Source organism: Cimex lectularius, unplaced genomic scaffold, assembly GCF_000648675.2.
Source record: "Cimex lectularius strain Harlan isolate CLEC.00 unplaced genomic scaffold, Clec_2.1 scaffold93, whole genome shotgun sequence".
NCBI lineage: Eukaryota > Metazoa > Arthropoda > Insecta > Hemiptera > Cimicidae > Cimex > Cimex lectularius.
The window spans coordinates 350,403-373,484 of NW_019392669.1; the positions used below are offsets into that span (position 1 = coordinate 350,403).

The 23,082-nt window shown below is 37.1% G+C and overlaps 1 protein-coding gene across 12 annotated transcripts in view; it reads right to left on the reverse strand.

Annotated features, from left to right (window-relative positions):
• Positions 1–23,082, reverse strand: part of LOC106672093 (probable Ras GTPase-activating protein) — a 588,817-nt gene that overhangs the window by 309,101 nt on the left and 256,634 nt on the right. For 10 of the 12 annotated variants that reach the window (XM_024225219.1, XM_024225218.1, XM_024225217.1 and 7 more), the window contains one exon: positions 4,964–5,097. In XM_024225219.1, the coding sequence (XP_024080987.1) occupies positions 4,964–5,097 (134 nt within the window). Of the gene's footprint in view, positions 1–1,195; positions 1,328–4,963; positions 5,098–23,082 lie in introns of those variants that run through there. The other 2 variants (XM_024225222.1, XM_024225223.1) reach the window with 2 other exon arrangements.

The following is a 23,082-nucleotide window of genomic DNA, read 5'->3' on the forward strand; positions in this document are numbered from 1 at the left end:
AAATGAAAGCATAGGCTGTTAATTTCGAGTTAGTAGCCTTGAAGTTTTATAAAAGTAACACGAACTTTGTAATTTACAAGCGAGTAGCCTTTGACGTTCAAAATAAAAACACAGACTGTCAATTTCGAGTTATTAGCCTTGGGGGTTCATAAAATGGACTGAAACTTTGTAAATTACAGCTTCTGTAATTATCTAACCCCAGATTACGTAAAGCACTGGCCAACATTTAAGGAAAAAATGCAATAACAAAATGAAAATTGGCCCAATTGCAATATTGCCTAAACGAAACGCAGTATTACGCCAAAAGAGAAACAATAGCAATTACAAATCCGGGCAAAATAAAATTAAAATTTAATAGGAAGGACTCAATAATATAATAATAAGCCCATAATCCGACCATTGAGATCATCGCCAAACCGAACTTCTCAGGTGGTGAAAAAGAAAATATTTCCGAATCGGCAAAGAAGAAAAAAGTGTATAATTGGGCCATTTTGTTTAATGACAGAAGAAATCCTTGAAATAATAACAAAACTACTTTCTCGTGCCGTTCAAACTTCATCCACGAGCCGAGCAAGAGTCAATTATGAAGTTGGACAACAGGTTTTTAAATATGGCATACTTATTAATTATTAGCATCACAATCTAACACACCTGACTGACATAATCAAAACAAATAAAATGAGATGTCTTACACTCAAGATCTGAGTTACTTCAAGTATTAAAACCAGTTTCAAACGTAGATAAAACCAAAATGAATTAATCATCTTCTCTGTGAAAGAAAAAACTATCAAATTTACGTATTCAGTAGAAATTTTAAGTATCAGCGTTTAAAAAATGCAGCAAGAATGGGCGAATCTGGAAATCCATGAGATTCAAACATTTGTCAATATTTTTAGGAAAAGTATTAGTTAAGGGGATGTTTTTAACATAAAATCAATTTATTGCGAGTAGATAAGAAATAAGCTCTTGCTGGAAAAATTAGACGATCAAGGTCTAAATGGAGACTACTTGTTCTCTATCCTCCTGTAAAAAGTGCAAAACTTGTCATTTTGTACATAAGCAAATCCTAAGGCTTTTCAAGTCGGGATCATACTTCGTTTCTGTATGTTTTCAGACTTACTGACATCCGGACAACCTCGAAAACACATTTAAAAACACAACACAACACATTATCCCTTGAGTTGTCGGTACCAACTTTTTGCTTCGGAAGCGCTTCTGCGAAGGAGGATCCGATCGTGCGGTAACGCCTCGACGTCGACCTGATGTAGACGGTGGATCTGAAGACGTGACCGGCTCTGCGGCCTTCCATAGCAGAACTGAGCCCCACTTTGGGTCCGCCCGGTCCCACCTCGTAGCGAACACTGCCGGCCGGCCGAACTCAAATTACTCACCGGGATGGAATCCCCTCTTTGGGCCCCTTTGCCACAATTATCAAAGATTTAACAGAAAACATCATAGGAGCCGCTAGAAAAGGTTTCTATGACATAATAGCAGGTAGGACGGGTAGAAGGATAGCATGAAAACGTTTGACCTTGGCCATGCTGAAAGTGACACAAGCAAGGAACACAGTTAATTGTTAATTGAACAATTGAGCCTAAGTTTGGGTCCAAATAACAATGTTATGATTATTGTTTAGCCGATTATGCACCATCCATATAATAAGCATTTGATTCTGAGAGAAATTTTAAGAAATAAATATTGGACGGCGATGCACTGATTTTGCTATTTGTTTTGGGCATTAGAGGATGCCTATTCTTTCTGTAGATCGTGCTGATCGGAAAACCTTGGGCCTTTTTGGTGTCCTTTGTGATTTACAAAATTTATAGCCATAACATAACACTATCAATAAACCAACATTATAAAAAATGCTAGTGTACATTGACGGTCAATGTAAGAGCCCAAGCATAGAAAAATCGTGGCGAACAGGGGTTCAAAATTTGTCACAAAATATGAAAATGCCACGTTGCTCGTCTTCGGAAATTTGAAGCTAGTAGAATTTGCGTTCAATCTGTGGACTTAATCTTTGAAAAATCTACATTAGTGGCTGTCTGTTGTCATATTTATGGGAAAAAATTCGAAAACTACCACTTGTCGCTTGTTTTTTTTCAATTTTTTGACCTCAACTCGTAAAAATTCCAACCAATTCATTCACTATAGGCCTCTACTATTCAGTATAAACTTAACCACTGAATTTATTTACCGAAGTAACCATTAATTAGACATTCGTTGCGGGCAGATTTTTAACTTGGCACTGTGTTTTGAGTATTTGAAATTTAAAAATTACTTGATTGTAGTGTTTGTACTTAATTCGCAAAAATTAGGAAAAATCCCACGTTAGTTTGTTCACGGTTTTTAAAAAGAACACATTTATTAAGGTCCTAGTTACGAGCCTTTGAGATGCATAGAAGGAACAGAAAATGGTTAATTACAAGTTATAAGTCTTCAAGGTTTTTAGAAAGAAAACAAACTTGGAAATTACAAGTTAGCAGCCTTCGGGGTTCAAAGTAAAAACAAAGACTTTGTGAATTTCGAATTAGTAGCCATAGGGATTCATAAAAAACACAACTTTGTAAATGACAAGACAATAGCATTTAGGGTTTACAGAACGAACACACGCATTGTAAATTTCAAGTTAGTAGCCACCAGGGTTCTTCTAAAGAACATACACTTTGTACATTTCAAGTTAGTAGCCAACAAAGGCTTTGTGGATTTCACGTTACTACCCATCAAGGTTCTTAGGAAGAACAGAAACTTTGTGAATTACAAGTTAGTCGACTTTAGGGTTCATACAATCAACACACGCATTGTAAACTTCAAGTTTCAAGCCACTATTCAACAAAGACTTTGTGAATTCAGGTTCGTAGCCTTCGTGGTTCTTAGATAGAACACAGTTTTTGTAAATTTCAAGTAAGTAGCCTCCAGGGTTCTTAGAAAGAACACACTTTGTAAATTTTTAGTTAGTAGCCAACAAAGGCTTTGTGAATGCCATGTTACTACCCATCAGGGTTCTTAGGAAGAACAGAAACTTCGTGAATTACAAGTTAGTAGCCTTTAGGGTTCATACAATCAACACACGCATTGTAAATTTCAAGTTTCAAGTCAATCAATAAAGACTTTGTGAATTCAGGTTCGTAGCCTTCGTGGTTCTTAGATAGAACACAGTTTTTATAAATTTCAAGTGAGTAGCCTCTAGTGTTCTTAGAAAGAACACACTTTGTAAATTTTTAGTTAGTAGCCAACAAAGGCTTTGTGAATGTCATGTTACTAGCCATCAGGGTTCTTAGAAAGAACAGAAACTTTGTGAATTACAAGTTAGTAGCCTTGAAGGTTCATACAATGAACACACGCCTTTGTACATTTCAAGTTTCAATTTTTTTTTTCAAGTTTCAAGTTATTATTCAACAAAGACTTTGTGAATTCAGGTTCGTAGATTTCGTGGTTCTTAGAAAGAACACAAACTTTGTAGATTTCAAGTGATAGCCTCCAGAGTTCTTAAGAAGAACACTTTGTAAATTTCATGTTAATATGCATCAATATTCTAAGAAAGAACGTAAACTTACGAAATTACAAGTTAGTAGCCTTGGAGGTTCAAAATAAAACGATATACTTTGCCAATTTCGAGACAGTAGCCTTCGTCTTTGTAAAAATCTTTCCTAGTTTATTTCGTAGTTCAAAGTTTGTATTTTACTCTCAAAATGTGTAAATTTTAAGTTTTTGGCCTTCGACTTCAAAAATTCATTTTTAACTTTTAAATGCCTTATCAAAATAGTCTAGTTTTCCTTTTATACTGTGATATTTACGTTTATTAATATTTTATGTACATTACATGTGGGATTCTTTTAAAACATACTTTATTCAATGCATAATGAATGTCTGTAATTAGACTTAATTGACTCCGTCATAAAGCCAATGTCGACAAATTGAATATGATGGGGAATTCTTCTTCATCAGCGAGTACCACCATAATTTTGTCCTTTCCAAGATAATATTCCTTAAACTCAAAACTTAAAAAAAAACAAAAAAAAAACACTGAATTAAATTGAGTAATAGACTCCTAGTCTTTATGAAATTTTTGAAGTAATATTTACGCCTTTTTTTGGTAATCAATTCTTGTAGTACATTTCTTTTTTTTTTACAAATACTTTAGCCTAAGTGTTAGCTTGTCGTGACAGGATAAGACCCGTATGAAAAAGAAAAGTAAATGAATTTTAATTGATTTTTTCTGGGTTCGCCTATTGTCGCTTCTTTGTTCCAGCGGCTTTTGTCTTTCGGACCTCCTTTCATCCTATTCCGGGGAGGATGCCTTGTAAAACATCGGGTATTTAATAGCGTTTTTAATTAATAACCAGACGGAAAGCATTGCCAGAGAAGGGTGTGCTGCAAATAGTGAAAATAGACCGAGAGGAAAATTTTGTTGTCATACACGCCCACAGGTGTTTGCGCAGAGAGAGAAGAGTGAGTAAGNAGGTTGTCCAGCAGTGGTCTACCAGATAAATTTTTACACCATTTCACAAGTTCGTTCTGAAATCACCCACACCTTTGGAACTGAAACGCCGAAGGCTTTGCCTTCCAGAAAAACACTTTTTCCACCTAGAAAGCATGAATTGTCATAGTTTCTCGTTTGGCCTTTTTGTAAGTTATCATCCTAGAAGTTTCTTTTTTTTTGGCCGAGTAACTGTCCATCGCCGTAATGGCCCTTGGGTTTTCAGGGTTCCATGAGCGTGTCAGGTCGTCCTAAGAGCTCATTTATCCAACAAATGGGACAAATCTACGTTGAAAACTGTAAAACATTTACAAGAAGACGTGGTAACCCTGAACTGACAGTTTACAAGGTTCTTTTGTTTCAAATTAAGGACGATAATCATGGTCATTTATGTTATATCATAAGGTGGTAGATCGTAACATTTTTATGTAAGAGATGAGGCTGCTTGATTTAAATATATTTAAAACAAGGTTCACTCACCGATAGTTCTTCGCTCCTGTATGCAGTCAAGGTCTGTTCGTCCTGCAGCAAGACGCAGAAGTAAGGCTCCCATGTAAGATGCGGGATTTTGTCTTCTTTCGAGGACGGCCTGTGCCCCAGGGGTAGCTCTTTGTCTGCAAAAAAAGACAGATTGTAGAAATTATTTTACAAAACGGTTTAATGCAAATCTTATTGAGAGTGCGGGGGCAAAGCGGTTCGAATCGGCAGAACCGCTCCTAAACATTGTGCATTCACGTAGGAAGTCGTTATGGGCCGATATATAAAAAAGAAAAAGGATCTGAAGGAAAAAAAATATATAGAAGATTTAACTCTTAAAGACTTGGAATGAAGGCTTCGGGTTTTATTATACAGCCGAGAAGGCGTAATATTCTCGTTTAGTGCGTGAACTGCCCTCTGCGCGTAAATCCTCAGGCTTAGGCGTAAAAACCGACATGTATTCGAGTGGAAAATGAACATTGCTCATCTAACCGCAGGATGAATCAAGACAAGTCTCAACCGTTCGCGTATTGCACATATTTTTTCTTTCTTCTTCTTGTGAGCCGGTCATTAGACCGCGAAATAACACTTTGTGAAACACGTGTTTCGGAAAATGGTCTGTCGATGATCTTTTGATGAATGGATTTTTTTCTCCACTTCTCCTTCACTTTCACAACCTGTAAGGGTAAGTTATCACGTGTGAACTAAAACTAGTGAAAATACTGTATAAAATGTATGCTTAGGATCAAGAAATAAAATCTTAACGATACTATCGGATGATCCGACAAGATATATCAAAAGAAAAAAAAAAGAATAGTAAATATAATCAGCTCAGAAAGAATATTACAATTAAAAAATTAGCATAAAACATTACTCGGTAAAAGAAAATTCTGCCCTTACTTTGTCCCATTGTTTTTACCAATAAATATTTGTTTATGTTAAGTTTTAAATTGGGAATATCAATTAGAGGTAAGCACACTTAATCCTTAATCCAAAACAAGGATAAAGGATTTTTCAATGTTTACTTTTTACGGAATTTAAAATGTTTATTCAGTCTCATTTGAATTCTGGAGGAATAAACTGTTGTCCATTATATTTAGTGGTCTACCAAATTACTTCTTTTAATTAATTTTTTTACGTAAGGTTTTGGTTGAATTGAAAAAGCTAGTGTCACGAGCGGGATTCGAACTCACGACCTTCGGCTCAGTACGCCGCTGCTCTAACCATTTGAGCTATCGTGATTTCTTTCCACTAGGTCACCAACTCCCCATATCAACCAACCACCTTTCGAATTTTCCCTCATTTTTGCCATTTTTCAAATGTATCATCAGGATTCGATTCTCGGCGACTCATGAAGTGGCCAGAGGGAGCTTTTGTGAAGTTATACTTCGTTTTACTTATTAAATCTATTATATTTCGTGCTCCCATTGACCAAAGAAATTCTTTCAATTCATTTATCTTTTTACGCAAGGTTTTGGTGGAAATGAAATGTTGGTGTCCGAGTGTATCGAAATCATGGGAGCTCAAGTGGTAGAGCAGCGGCGTATTGAGCCGAAGGTCGTGGGTTCGAATCCCGCTCGTGACACTAACTATTTCATTTCAACCAAAACCTTACGCAAAAAGATTAATTAATTGACAAAAGTGTTGAGTTTTCATCTTTGTTTGTTTTTGTCTTAAGTGCTGAGGATGTTGCGCGTGGTGTGGCACATGTTGATGATGATGGTCCATCAAGTATGCGACTGTGGCCATCGGAGTTTCCTTCGAAACACTGCGAGACGCCGTTAGACGTGTTCGAGAAACTGAGTTCTACCATAGAAGGCCCGGTTCTGGGGTAACAGAACCACAACATGATAGTGTTTTGACTTTGACAATTTTGCTAAACGGGCACCTTACTGTTGTTCAAGCGATTCAACAGCTCCAGGAAGTTCGAGGTGTCCAAATTTCTGAACGCACTGCATGAGGAACAGTAAATCAGTATGGTCTGATGGTTTTTCACCCAGTAGGAGGACCAGAATTGACCAGAACACTGAGATGCACGACTCGCATTTGCTCGAGAAAACAGCCATTGGTCTTTGGACGATTGGTCTGCTGTACTTTTTACAGAGTGTAGATTTGCTCTACGATCTTCGATGGGCCTGAAAGAGTGTGCAGTAGGCGAAATGAAAGGTACGAAGCCTGTAACTTTTCCCAGAGCTAACCTTTTCAACATAGATCAATGATGGTGTGGGCTCAAAGAGTTGGTTGTTCGTGGAGGTTCTTTGACGGCCACTCGGTTAGTGTATTTAACCCATTTTACCAACTTAGCTGAATTCTGACCAGGATGATCAGGAAAATACTATCTACTTGTATATACCTGCCAGACAGTGCAAATATTTGTTTAGAAATTAAGGAATTATTAGAAATTTATCCGATGACTGCGTAAAAGATACGTGAGATGTAGCTCATGAATTAGTAGGAGGGAATCGAGAAAATTATTCTAACGTAAACTTGATTTCGTTGTTGCAGCGTGAGAAAACAGAAAAGTCGGAATATTATCCAGGAAATGTATAATTTTCAGACTCATAAAAGATTTATTTTATATGACAGTAAATTAATTTTGCATTTCCAACCAGGATAGCCGCGAGATCGTTCCCAGGACGAGGTTAATGCCTCAGGTGGCACCAATGGCACACACTCAACCGATTAACTATAATTGGAGGGCTTTTTTAAATACAATAATTGATTCGATTGTTCTGCGGCTTTCTGTGCTATTTTTTTGATAGTTTAAAAAACTTTACCGGAAATGTTTTCTATCGCGTGATAGAGCAGTTTTCTTCGAAGGAGAAAAGACCGCACCTGTGAACGTATCGTTCTTGTTTATATATGCGACAAACAAGAGATTGTTCTTTTTTGCCAATACCAGAAAATCGACCTATTCTTAAATAATTCTCATTATCATATAAGGTAGCGCGCATAAAAGGTGAATGAGATCACAGGCGAATTGCGGCATCCAAGGCTCCTTTTACTGCCGATTCTTTCGCTTTTGCCGCGTCTGCACATCTGCTCCCCTCGGCCCCGGTGAATGGACAATAAAGACAACAGCTGCTAATTTATCACTAATTAAACGCGAGGCGGCAAAGGCCGGCGGGTTCTTTGCCCGGTCCGACCCGGAGGGAATACCGATTGGGTGAAGAAATCTTGCTTTTATTTGTGTTTTATTTAAAACTTTTCTACCTCCCAACTTTTTGCACTCTTGCCTCGCAGTTATGAAGATTTAAAAGATCAAATTGTGAAGTATTTTGTTTAGTTCAGCGAAGTGGACCTTTTATTTTGGATATGTCCGGTCATCCTGGTTCTTCTGTCCTCCATTGTTACTACATACGCTAAATTAGTAGTAATTCCATTATATTTTGTGGTCCGATTGACCAAATAAAGTCTTTCAATTCATTAATTTTTTTTATGTAAGGTAGTGGTTGAAATGAAAAAGTCAAGAGTCACGAGCGGGATTCGAACCCACCACCCTCGATACACCGCTGCTCTAACTACTTGAGCTATCGTGACTTCATCCACTGTTGGATCCTCTCAGACTTTTTCATTCAATCTGACCACGAAATATAATGGAGTACATCTTCACTAACAGCTCTCCGTGGTTAGATCCTCTTCATATGTCACCGAGAATCGAATCCTCAATACACAACATTTTAAAAATGGCAAAAAGGAGGGAAAATTCGAAAGGTAGGTTGTGATGGGGAGTTTGTGTCTGAGTGGATCGAAGTGACGATAGTTCAAGTGGTAGAGCAGCGGAGTATTGAGCTGAAGGTCGTGGGTTCGAATCCAGTCCGTGAAACTGACTTTTTCATTTCAACCACTGCATTCCATAAAACGATTAATTAATTAAAATTAGTAGTAATGTTTAAAATGTATTATATAGATTTGCTGACTTAACTTCTATCATTAACGAATATTATGACATATTTTATCTAGATACTCAAAATGTGATTAAATACTGCAATAAAGGTGCCAGGCCAAGGAATCATAAATTTGGTACAACATATAGATCCACAGATACAGCTTAACCATGTTCAAAGTATGACCGTAAGATTTACAGCATGGTTTGGTCTTTTTTTAAGGGTTTCGGGTTGATCCAGAAGGCGGTTCTTTCCTCCAGTCCGACCTAAACAGGTCTATTGTGGAACCCCTTAGCCATACCTCGGAAAGTACGTTATTCCTTATAAAACTGAGCATTTTCCTTGGTTCCTCTTCGTGGATCTCCTTTGGTATGAGCAATGTTCCGCCGAAATGGCTCGTAAACGGGATGGCTAGGGGTTCTGCCGTTTATCCCAACACCTACTCCCTGTTCCATCTTCACCCCATCTGTGTGCCATATTAGGGCTCTTTCATGAATCTTGGAGCCACCTTTTTTCAAAATGTATCTAGTGTCTATGTGCACTTGCAAGGGTGTGTCAAAGTTAACTTTCCTCTCATTTTGTCAGACATCCTTGTAGCCATTTCATCAATTTTAATTGTTTTTAAAATATTTTGGTTGCTCCTCCTTAAATATGGTTTTATTTCTATTTATCTCAGGAGTCTGTTGACATTCTCAAAAGCCCTCTTTTGTACATAAACGTGTAAGGATGGGAGGCCGAGTGCTGTTTTCATTGACGTAGTGAGCGGGAATGCGTTGTCCCAGTAATAATGAGACATGATAGACTTTGTACTTTTTGTAGTTCGATCTGTTTCTCCTTATTTAGTGTTTTTAATCGACATGCTAAAGCTTCAAATGTGCCAAAGGATGCGTAACCTGTACGCCTTGGCTTTATGCAGGATGTTGCCTATTGGCGTTTCGTCAAGGGTTATACGAAGGTACTTTATTTCTTTGGAAAAAGGCAAGGCTTCCCCTTTTATAGTGGGAGCATTTATTTTTAGCTTCCTTCTTTTTGTGAAGTGTTAAGCTTAAATAAAACATTATCTACCATAACATCACGATGATGAGAGGTATACTATCGTGATTTTGGTATTCCCCAAGCACTGCAGCATTTCGTACTTTTCCTGATCCCTTAGTTCAGTACGATCGACTCGATCCTGATTTAAGAAGCGGTTCATAATTGACTGTCATGAGCTCTGAGTCAAATTTTTTATCATCCGTGGGTAGAGCGATTCAGCCAGTTAATTTTACAATTATGTCAGTTGTACAAGTTATGTAGGTTTGATACTTTCAGACTATCCTGGTCCGCCTAAACTTGAATTTAGCCATAGTTTATGTGGCTTAACGTTACCAAAGAAGGTTAGTTATTACAGAACCATTGCCGAAATCTGTAATAATCAACAATTTTGAGAAATTTTCAGGCGAACAACTTGGTTCATCTTAAACATTTGACACCAGACTGCTTCTTCTGTACAGCTTCACATTATAAATTTACATCATAGATAGATAGTCAGAGCTTGTCCATATGATATATATCTATCGTAGCATCTTTTAAGACTACACATCATAACTTCAGACACTTTTTTTTGCCGAACATAGCATAGTTCATCAGGAACGTCTTCTTCACTTTTAGACGGTTTTAGAAAGGTGTACCTATAAGCTAGGCAATTCGGACTCATCGGAAAGACCTACCTCCGATTCAGGTGACTGGTGTCACTGTATCTGACTCTACAACTGACACTAACTCATGATCTGACTGAATCCCAATCTCCATCTCAACTCTGTCACTGTTTGCAACTGACTCAGGCCTGACTCTGTCTTGCCAATTTGGCACGATTCATAAAAGTGGTATCACAGGTAGGTGATCATCTTGTTTTGCCCATTTGGAAGTAAAGTAGGCAATTTTATCCTACATGATCGTCCCGTTCTCCTATTCTCAATGATGTCATTTGGATGTCGCTTAAATAAAGCAGTCTTAACGTGACGAAGACGACAAATCAACACTTTAGGACACTTGACCTCGACGCCAGACTGTTTTTCATAACACTCAAACGATACAGCCGCCAGTTATTGTGGACAACCAAAAAAATGTTTATCGTGCAAAAGTAGATTGGAACAGTCAATTTTCCAGTTATGGCAGTATGAAGTCCATTCCGATTATAGAAATGATAAACTTGAACGTTCTTCGTCTTGGTTTGCCATGGACCGTCTGTCTCCACTGATTTGGTCTACTAGTTTCTGTGAATCGTCATTTTGCGTAGTCAGTCTGTGAGTGGTTCAGTGGAGAAGATCAAGTTGTCATTATTTTTGACTGTAGAAATAAATTAATGGATTCATATTGTACGGTAACAATATATTGAAAAATTATAACTTGGATTATAGGTCTCCAAGGTAAATATTTCTAGAACTTCCTTAATTTCGGCTTTCGCTGATCCGTTTTTTTAACCAAGGCATCAAGACTTCCTATTTTTCATTTATTGACGGTCAACTCCAATTCGGATGCCGTTGATCAAGTCAATGATGGCCGAAGGATTTAAAAAAAAGGAACATTTCCTTGATAACCGTTTCGCAACTGCGAAAAAGCTATTTATCCCTTGTGAAACCTGTTGGGTAATGCTTTCATTTTCATCAGTCATGACTGTCAGAGCGTAATTCGGAGATGCGAAGAAGCGGCCTTTTCGATCTCATCCGTTTCCTGGCTGTTTGTTCCAACCCTGCCTATTACTGAAGTATGCCGTTACGAGCTGAGATTACAAACTCTTTTAGATTTGAGAGGCGTTAAGGCGAATGTAGGTCAAACTTAAGTTTTTGAAATCGCCGGTTGAAGCTATTAAAATTATTCTGAATAACCTCAAATCATAGAAATGGAAGATTTTTTTTCGACCAATCTTTTTGACCATGGATTGGGTGAAGGTAGGACTGTTTCTGTCCATTAGGCACGTGTCAATTCGTCCGGGACTTCAGTCAGGCTCGTATAAAATGTTTTCAGTTCATCTGGTGGACATACGTCCTCGGTCAACACACAGGCACGAGTAATTTCTCAAGTCACTAAAGTAGAGTAAGAAATGGAAATTGGCCGGGAAAAACTGTCGATCTCAGCACTGGCCGTGGAAAATTCATGTCACCTTTCCCTAGAGATGACGTTTCCCTTTGTTGTTCTGAAGGGGGCGATTTGGAGATGAAAAGAAAATAGATGACATCGTTCTTTCCCTGTTGATTTGCATCTCAAAACGACTTTGTAATTTTTTCTGCTCAAAAAACATTTGCTATGCATCTTTAGATTATGAAAAAAAAACTAAGAATGATCTTTGGTTTTGACAGGCTGGCTGCCAGTTAAGTATACTTGTATGTAGTAGAGAAACATGGATATAATTTGTCAATTCAGCGAATGGCAACATCTTTCATTTTCAGATGCCATCTGGACCGAAGTATTTGTGGCAACTCTTGCGGGGAGATAGAAAGAGAGAGAGAGAGAGAGAGAGAGAGAGAGAGAGAGAGAGAGAGAGAGAGAGAGAGAGAGAGAGAGAGAGAGAGAGAGAGAGATGACAATATCATGTGCGAAGCCTCTTTATTTTATTTTAATGAGGGACATGAACATTTCAATCGATACTGAGAAACAAAGATAATGTAAAAAGATGCCAGCGGGTTGCTGGCCTTAGGGATGGGTATGGAAACAAAAAACCGATGCTTCACATTGGTAGTGATTAGAATGTAAAATATCGATGGCAAAAACATCAGTGCCAAAACAACGATGTCGTGGTTTGGTTTGGCTTATCTTATCATATTTTTGTATTAGTTGTATTTATTTGTAAGGGGTGTGGATGCGATGTGCTTGTTGTGCTGTTGAGTGGCAACTCCTTAAGCCGAATTGATGATGGGGAATTCTGTTTGTGGGAATTTCCTTGGACAAGCGGATCAATAGTAGCTTTCCAGTATTTTGCCAATAATGGGCAAAAGACTGATGGGTCGGTAGGATGCTAATTGTGAAAAAAATACAAAGGAGACGCCGTTTGGCGAGTCGTAAGAGAAGAGTCTTTAATCGTGTGAATCTGGAGGTTAATTTATCGCAACACAACGATCACCTCGAGCGCCCTTGAAGTCCAGCCGGCGTAAAACGGATTATCCCAAGGCGTTAAATAACCGAACAAATCCAAATAAGCATTAACTCGCTTTAAAATATAACCGGCGGACCGTGGAAAATGTTCCGCTAATGAATCACAGCGCGCCGGTTTGCATGAGCGGTCGTTACGATTCTTAAGTGCTCTCTCTCCGTCCGGACCGTGAAGAAATGGTCGACTGTGTCATTAGACAACAAAAGCACCGGAGATTTGAAGTATCGGGGTGAGAAATCACGTAACGCATTGACGGGGACGAAATTAGCGACCTTTGGTCATAACTGTAACTTACAACCATATCTTAGGGATGATTTAAGAATTTTTTCTTCAAGTATGAGGGGTGATGAACATGGCTTTGACGACCAACCTGACCCGTTTATCATCGCTACTTTGATCATTACAATATTCTCATGTGCAAGACATTTTCTTTATCGCGTTACTGATACCAAAAAAGTTTCAAAAAAGTGAAACTAACCGAAGTTATGGAATCCTGTAAGGCTTCGAGCGCAAAGACCGAAACATTAGGTCGATCGTCGCCCGAAGGCACGATTTTCAAATTTTCACCTTTTCAAACTCGCCAAACATGGTCGCAATTGTAATAGCTTTTCATTAAAATTTACAATCGTGGCGACGAGTAATCGTTCTGCCTTGTTAAAGATTGTACGATGGGAAAGGCCAAACACCACTTTTTAAGCCGGCTGAGCTCTCGAAGATAGCGAGAATATTCGTCCAATACCATAAAACATATTTTCCACCTAAAAAATTAATATGTATTCTTGGAAGAAGGGGGAAATATGTATTTATAAAGAGAGAAATTATTTGTCTTCAATGGTGCAAACTGCTTTAAAATCGTGGTTGAGAAGTATGTATCTACACGTCTTTCATGTGTCGCCGGTGACTCATATTTGTCGCCTGCTGTGCGTGTGATCAGGCCCACGTGTGAATGTGTGTCGAATGGGGTTTGTGATTTTATAACCATCTGTTTTCTTTGACTGGTGTGCAACAGGTGGTCTGAAGTCATCCGGGGGCCATACGGCGTCGTTTAACCGCATCACTCGCCATGTCGGGCGATGGAGGATGAATTTAACTGGACAGACTACATTAAAATTTAAAATTCAAGCTGAAAGCAGGTAAAAATAAACTGTATTTTATATTTGGATACAGGCAGATAATTAGAACACAACAATTCGATTTGAATAATAGAGATAGAGTAATTTACCATTATCCAATAATTCAATTGAGTGGAGAACTATTGCACCTTAGCCATAAACCTATCGGTGATTATCATCCTGAAACTATAAAGTTTGTATGTCCGGTGTGTCATACAAATGAAAAAGAAGATATATATCACTTTCTCATTACTTGCCGTAAGTATAACGCTATCAAAAACAAATATTAAAAATATAAATGTAACATAGATATTTCTTTTATTTTGGATAAATGGTCAACACTGGCAGTTGCTAGTAGGTTATTGAAAAAATGCCATCGGTTTGAGAACTAGTGAGTTGAAAAGTTTCTTTTATTTATTGAGTTTTTCAAACATTTCACTCATAAAATTTACATGTTTCAATATAAATTGCAATAATGTAGACTCCTCATAGATGGCCTCGGCCAGTGTAAAATGTAATGCAATAAAAAGTCAATGCCACGAGCGGGATTCGAACCCACGACCTTCGACTCAATACGTCGTTCCTCAAACCACTTGAGCTATCATGACTTCGATACACTCGGAGGTAGGTTCGAATCCCGCTCGCGACACTGACTTTTTCATCTCAACCGAGACTTACATAAAAATTATAGTGAATATTTCCGATCGAATTCGTGGATTATTGTTTTTAATATTTGTAAATTGGGAGATGATAAATGATTTGTACTCGACCGTTTATTTACAGGGAACTGCTCGTGTAAAATTATTATGGCGTTTTGATAGGATTTTCCAATAAATAATCGAATCACCACAATGAATACACCTACTGTAGATACATTATTATATATTTTGCCAATAAGTGATAGTGAATAATATATCTCCTTCAAAAATCATCGACGATAATCCTTAAAAAATAACTAGGTGATTTGACACAATCTCCATAATTAATGTACTTTAGATACGATGTTATATAATTTATTTTCTTTTGACAAAATGTTCTATAATTGATGTACTTTGGATATAATTTTCTATTATTGAGATTTAATTTTCGACAATTGATATACTTTTGATACAATTTTCGATCATTTATTTTCTTTGGACACAATTTTCAATAACTGATATACTTTTGATACAATTTTTCATTAGTGAGATTCAATTTTCGACGATTGATACTTTTGGATACAGTTTCATAATTTATTTTCTTTGGATAGAATTTTCGATAATTAATGTACTTTGGATAGAGTTTTCCATAAATAAGATTTTATCTACCTAAGTTGCCATAATTAATGTACTTTGGATAAAAAATTTCCATAATGGTAAATTGTATCCAAGAAAATGAATTACTGAAAAGTTTGTCCGAAGCATTAATTGTCGAAAATCAAATCAGAATGATGGAAATTTTTTATCCAAAGTAAGGTTTGATTTTCGTCAGTCAATGTTTTGGACACAGTTTCAAGAAATTCATTTTCGTAAAATACAACCAAACAAAATGAATTTCTTGAAACTGTGTCCAAAACATTGACTGACGAAAATCAAACCTTACTTTGGATAAAAAATTTCCATCATTCTGATTTGATTTTCGACAATTAATGCTTCGGACAAACTTTTCAGTAATTCATTTTCTTTGGATACAATTTACCATTATGGAAATTTTTTATCCAAAGTACATTAATTATAGCAACTTAGGTAGGTAAAATCTTATTTATGGAAAACTCTATCCAAAGTACATTAATTATCGAAAATTCTATCCAAAGAAAATAAATTATGGAAAAGTTTGTCCAAAGCATTAATTGCCGAAAATCAAATCAGAATTATGGAAATTTTTAATGCAAAGTACATTAATTATGGCAACTTAGATAGGTAAAATCTTATTTATGGAAAACTCTATCCAAAGTACATTAATTATCGAAAATTGTATCCAAAGAAAATAAATTTCTTGAAAACGGTGTCCAAAGCATTCACTGACGAAAATCAAATCTTACTTTGGATAAAAAATTTCCATAATTCTGATTTGATTTTCGGCAATTAATGCTTTGGACAAACTTTTCAATAATATTCAATTAATTGAGGTTTTAAATTAGATAAAAAAGTCAGTGTCACGAGCGGGATTCGAACTCACGACCTTCGGCTTGATACGCCGCTACTCTACCACTTGAGCTATCGTGACTTCGATCCCCTCGGGCACTAACTTCCCATCTCCACCCCACCTTTTGAATTTTCCCTCCTTTTCGCCATTTTTCAAATGTCGTGTAATCGGATTGGATTCTCGGGATCGAAGTCACGATAGCTCAAGTGGTAGAGTAGCGGCGTATCAAGCCGAAGGTCGTGAGTTCGAATCCCGCTCGTGACACTGACTGTTTTATCTCAACTTAAAACCTCAATTAATTGAATATTATTAATTGGTCAAGCGGACGACGAAAAATAGTGAACTTCTTAATAATTTATTTTATTTGGATACAATTTTCGATAGTTCATGTACTTTGGTTAGAATTTTACATAAATGAGATTTTATTTTCGATAATTGATGGACTTTTGATACAATTTTTGATAATTAAATTTCCTTGGATACCATTTTACATAATTGATGTAATTTGGGTAGAATTTCGCTAATTTTTTGCAAACAATTTTCCATAATTAATGAACTTTCGATACAATTTTTCACAATTAAGGTACTTTGGATATAATTTCCACTTTTACTGTTCTTTGGATAAAACTTTCTATAATTAATGTAATTTTTAATTTAATTTTCCACATTTCATGTACTTTGGATACAATTTTCCGTATTCCATGAACCTACTTTGGATCAATTTTCCATATTAATTGCATTATTACATTATAATATTTTGGCTTATCGTATTTTTCCTAGTTCCTTAGTTCAGTTCAATAGACTGGATCCTTCTTTTGAGAAGTAGTAGGTCATTGACTGTCCTGGTTGCAATTCTTGTTTTCTGATTATATTAACCCAGGTAAAGACTCTGGGCATATACATTAGTATACGTGGTTTAAAAAAATTAAAAACAAATATGATCACGTCTAGGTATCCTCCTCCGCTTTGTCGACTTTTGACCGAAACACAGCGAGAATAGGCGGACCGATTTTACCAATTGGCTATAATATCTATAATTTCCCCAAACATTCCAAAACACGTTTTCAGTTTGAATTTTGTAATAGAAATTCAGTGTGTTTACTGCTTACACTCGAGGACGGTGTAATTTGTCAAGGCCTTGGAAATTAAACAAGTGTGTAACGTAACAAAATAAAGCACAGGGTGGTAAATGTCACGAAAGTCCGTTCATCCGTTATTTTTGTTTTTCCCTCAGCGGAATATTCAAAAAACTTGAAACGATTTAGTTTAAAAATAAGGTTTGTAAACGTTTGCAAGGAACAATGAATGTGAAAAGGATGCCTTACAGTCAGCCTTGAAAAAAGCGAGGACGAAAGGACCCCTCGTTCGCAGCGTTTTGCCTAAGTTTCTTTCTTCCTATGGTAGATTATTTGTAAGAATGTTGCATTTTCTTGAATTGAAAAATGATATATTTAAGAAACATGAAAAACAAAGCATTTGTCTTTTTTAAGAACTCATCTATTGAACCATTATTGCAATTTATATATAATTATTATGAAAATTAAAAACAATCCGTATAAATTTTTTTTTATATATCAACCAATCTCTTAAAGTAAATATAACAAGTACAAAATAGTACGTTATAATAATGTAAGGAGGTACTTTGAAATCCTGACTGCAGAGATAGCTGTCGGAGGGAAAGGCAAATACAAGTTGGCTCCTCGTGCCGAAAGAGAGCACTGGACGGCTTGAAACTTCACTTTATCAAAGGACATTCTTGATGAAGGCCAATTAAAATATAAAGAAAGTATTAAATACAAACTAGTGATACTACGTATAATTCATTGGTCAGTTGACCAAGTTACATCTTTCAATTAATTATTCTTTCAATGTAAGGTCTTGGTTGAGATGGAGAGTTCGTGTCCGAGAGGATTATACCAACTTCTCATCTCAACCTACCTTTCGAAATTTTCCCTCCCTCTCGAAAGGTAGGTTGAGATAGGAAGTTGGTGCCTTCACTGGATAGCTCAAGTGGAAGAGCAGCGGCGTATTTAGCCGAAGGTCGTGGGTTCGAATCCCGCTCGTGACGCTGACTTTTTTAACTCAACCTCAACCTTACATTGAAATAATGATTAAATAAAAAAATACGTATAATATTAAGCGGTATTATTATTATTACTTTTATTATAGTTCCTACTGTCAAGGCTTAATGGTAATATACAAAGGTATACAATATACTTATGTACAACATATATATTTACTTTGGCTATTAAGGACGATCACGGGAGAAACGAACAGACAACCACTGAAGAACCACGACGTAGCAATCTACTTAAAGATACTGGTTGCAAATTTCATGAAATTTACTGTAGTGAAAGTTTGTTGTAAAGAAAAATTTCTTTATAAAATATACACGGTGTCATTTTTAGATGTCCCGGCAGAATTTCTCTTGAATCAACGATGCTATTTAAAAAAAGTGTTTCATATTTTTTAGTCTGATTTCAAATTGTTACTTTTTTTGTGTGAGGGGATTGATTATACGGGGTATCTCAAACCCAGTTCAACTTCAAAATTTCGAATACCTGACACATGACTAAAGGATTTTTAACTTTAAGGATGCTGAAAACAGTGGTGCAATCGAATTTTAAATTGGTCAATAAATAAAAAAAATGTGGCAAGTTTGAAAACACGTATTTCGACTCTCCCCTTCACCATCGCTCTCTCCCTCAATGATCTCTCACCCCCTCTCTCTTCTTCCATTTTCTCTCTCTCTCTCTCTCTCTCTCGCTCAATGATATCTGTTTCACTCTCTCTCTCTCTCTCTCTCTCTCTCTCTCTCTCGCTCAATGATATCTGTTTCACTCTCTCTCTCTCTCTCTTTCTCTCTCTCTCTCTCTCGCTCAATGATATCTCTCTCACTCACTCTCACTCTCTCTCTCTCTCTCTCTCTCTCTCTCTCTCTCTCTCTCTCTCTCTCGCTCAATGATATCTCTCTCACTCTCTTTCTCTCGCTCAATGATACTATCTGTATCCCTCTCACTCTATTCCTCACTCACTCCCCCCTTCACCATCACTCTCTCCCTCAATGATCTCTCACTCCCTCTCTCTACTTTCATTTTGTCTACCTCTCTCCCTCTCTCTTTTTCTCTCGCTCAATGATACTCTCTGTATCCCTCTCACTCGATTACTCACTCACTCTCCCCTTCACCATCACTCGCTCCCTCAATGATCTCTCACCCCTCTTTCTTCTTTCATTTTCTCTCTCTCTCTCTCCCTCTCTCTCGCTCAATGATATCTCTCTCACTCTAGCTCAATGATACTATGTCTATCCCTCTCACTCTATAATTCACTCACTCTCCCCTTATCCATTACTCTCTCTATCAATGATCTCTCACTCCCTCTCTCTTCTTTCACTTTGTCTTTCTCTCTCTCTCTCTCTCTCTCTCAACTTTTCTTATTAGTTAAATAGTTTTGGCACATTTAAATTTCCTTAGAAGAATTAATTCAGTTTTAGCTTCAAACCTGCAATGGAATTCAAATTGTTTGAGGAAGATTCTTATAATTCCAAAGGACGGCTGTTAAAATATCTGGGCTAGGATTTGACCGCCAAGACAGGACATTTTCGTCAATGGACACCGTGAGGTCAAAAGACAAATTTTGACAAATCGTTCGAAGAACTTGCCGGGGGGGGGTGTTATTTTTCAGCACGTTTCGACCATTTCCCACATTGCGATTTTAATCGTCGCTCCTGGCTTTCAGAGAACGCGATTCGTTTCTCACGCTAATTTGCATCAATTAGCGTCCTTCTGAGTGCAACGGCGGTCAGTCAGAGAAAAACCGCCCCACGAGTTCAAATAAACGCCGAATTTATATTTTATTGCCAATAAAACAATTCGCTGTTGTGCGAACGTCAGGTTCTGCTTGATTGAAACTAAAAATCCAGCCATCGATTCATCGTACGAATTGAACACGATCTTTTTATTAATTTGGCCTACTTAGTGAAGGCTTTTATTGATTAATTTTTAATTGATAGGAGTCCTCGGTGATCCTATGTAAGATTTATACATTAGAAAAGTGCCTAGTTGTACGTATTATAATATAAGAAAGTGTAATTTATTAGGAAATGGATAGTGAAAAGGTTTATGATCATCAATTCCTTCCTGTTGGGAGAGAAGAAGACTTTTTCTTCCTGTTTGGGACCAGTATGTGTTAGTGAATAGTTAAGCTTTTCAACTTGTTTTTAAACGTTTTTTCCCACACTGTCACGAAAACATCTGCTGTTTAGATAATTTTCCATCGGCAGGTTCAGCTGACAAAAAAAAATTGTGTAGCACTTCATAGTTCAACGATTCTTGTCGTGTCATCAACGATTTGACAACTCCTAGTTAACTTTCCTAGTTACTTGGTTAGTACAGTTAACTCGATCCTTCTAAGGAGTGCTGGTACATTGAGTGTCGTTGCTACAAATCCTTTCCCTGGATTTTGCTTATATCCTAGGTTATATCTCAATTGGAAGTTGATATGGTTGGCGGTTTCTTCCTCCTCATTTCATAACCTACAAATCGGTTGATTATTTCCATGTTGTCCACACCAATGAAACATTAACTAACAGGCTGGACTTCAATCCTACTTCAAAAATAAAAAAGAGCCCTTCAGAAACTTATTAAAAACGTGATGTAGATGGCTGTTCAAACCCAGTCAATCTACAGGCAAGATAAGCCTACAATTTTCCCTACAGTCATCAACTAATGACGTTTGATGACGTTTCTATACCAAGCAAGGATATAGAGACTTTCTTCGAATAAAAGATCATCCAGAGTCCAGAACCCTTTTATAACTATAACCTGCACCTTATTGAAAGCTGTAATGTAGAGGGCTTTCCAAACACAGTTAATCTGGATGCAAGCAAGTTCAACAGTTGCTGTTACTGAAACAACAAAGAAATGGAAAACTCTTTTCAAATATAAAATTATCCAGAACGGATCAATTAGTGAATCACGAAAGATAACTTGTAAATTGATATGTACAATTTTCACTGAATTTAAAATAAGTATGACGACTGCAATAACTCAATAGCTAAGGAGTTCGATTCTAACCTTAATCCGTAAGTTAAAAAGGTCAGTTTTTGAATGTAGGACTTAAGGAGGCATTCCAAAACCAGCCAATCGAGGGGCAAGATAAGCCAAAAAGTGTAGTTTTGACAGCCTTTGATGGTATGGTATGATATGGTAATGAGGATACTAGGAAGCGGGGTTTGTGCTCCCCAGCCAATGTAACCTTCTGGCTTATTGTACCTTCCTAGTTTCCTAATTCAATGCAATAGACTGAATCCTTCTTCTTAGACGTTTCAGGTCATTGACTGTCGCTGCTGCAATTTGATTCACCAAGTTTTTCCCATATTTTAGGTTAAATCTCCGGTGAGGTGTTGCTTCACATTCGAAGATGATATGGGTGGCTGCTTCCTCCTCCTCATTACATGATCTGCAGATGGGATCATCGTTGTACATACCCATGTTGTGTAGATGTTTTCTCAAATGTCAGTGACCGGTTAGTAGTCCTCCAACTCCTCTGAGTTTGGCCCTCTCCAACTGTAGCAGTAAGTTTACCAGTCTTGGTGAGGGTTGATTTATCATAAGCTTACTGTGTCAAGTACCTCTAGAGTTCATCCACTTCTCATTTTGTCTTTTTTGGATCCATTCTGCGATGGAGGATTCTCTAGTTGTTTTTGTTACCCCAAGTATACGTATATGGTCAATTCAGTATATGGTCTAGGAAGATCCCAGGGACAGTGTGTCTGCCTTTTCATTACGCAAAATTCTTTTGGGTCCTGGTACCCAAGATGTCATCCACTTCTCCTTTTGTCTTTTTTGGATCCATTCTGTGATGGATGATTCTGTGTTCGTTTTTATAATCCCAAGAATAGGTTCAGGACCTGTATATGGTCTAGAAGATCCTATGGACAGTGTGTCTGCCTTTTCAATACCCAAAATTCCTTTCTGTCCTGGTAACCAAGATGTCATTAGGTCGTGTTTCCCCAGGTTTTAGAGATTTTGGATGCATTTAATGACTAACGTTGATGTGAGTTTTTACAAGCTAATGATTTAATAGCTACTGGGATATCCGATCTTATTTTGTTAGGGTAACCAGTTATCAAATTTCCCAAGGGTAAAGCGTTGATGGCATGTACTTTAGGTTGAAACAAGGTGTACTTCCCTGAAAATTTGGGCTTGTACAAAAAAATACCTGATCCGGTTCCTTCATTTGCTTTGGACCCACCCATCTGTATACCATATCATTGTATTTGAGTTCTCCTGAATTCTTCTTCAATTCTGTAGCCTGTTGAGACCTTCTAGGTCTTAGTCTTCATTTATTCAGTCCCTCTCTAAGAATGAGTGTTTGATTTTATTAATTATTGCTGCGTGCTGAAGTCTTTAATTCCCAGCCAATTTGATTGTTTCTGGAGCCTAAATGAGCGTTTCCTTATTTCCCCTCTTATAAATATTTCCAATGGAGGTAGGTTATCAGTATTTCTAGTGCAATGACTGAATTGTTTTCATGCTTCTGTAATACATTGGTATGCTAGGCTTTGTTCGCTGCCTAAATGATCGGGTAGCTTGTTTTTTCTAAGCTTTGATCCGGATTAATGAGCCATAGGATAATTTGGGTCTCATTACGACTGCCAATGGGCCATTTTTTGTTTTATTCTTTAAGACCGCGAAATCTGACTTGTTTTGTCGTAAAAGGGTTCCATTTCCGTTCTCGCAAGAAAGTAGCCCAGTTACTATTTGAAGAATTTCTTAGCAAAGGATTACCATTCTATCAAATACGTCTTCGGGTCAGTACAACCTTAATTTCACTATGATCTCTATCTCCATCTCTTGTGATGAAGTT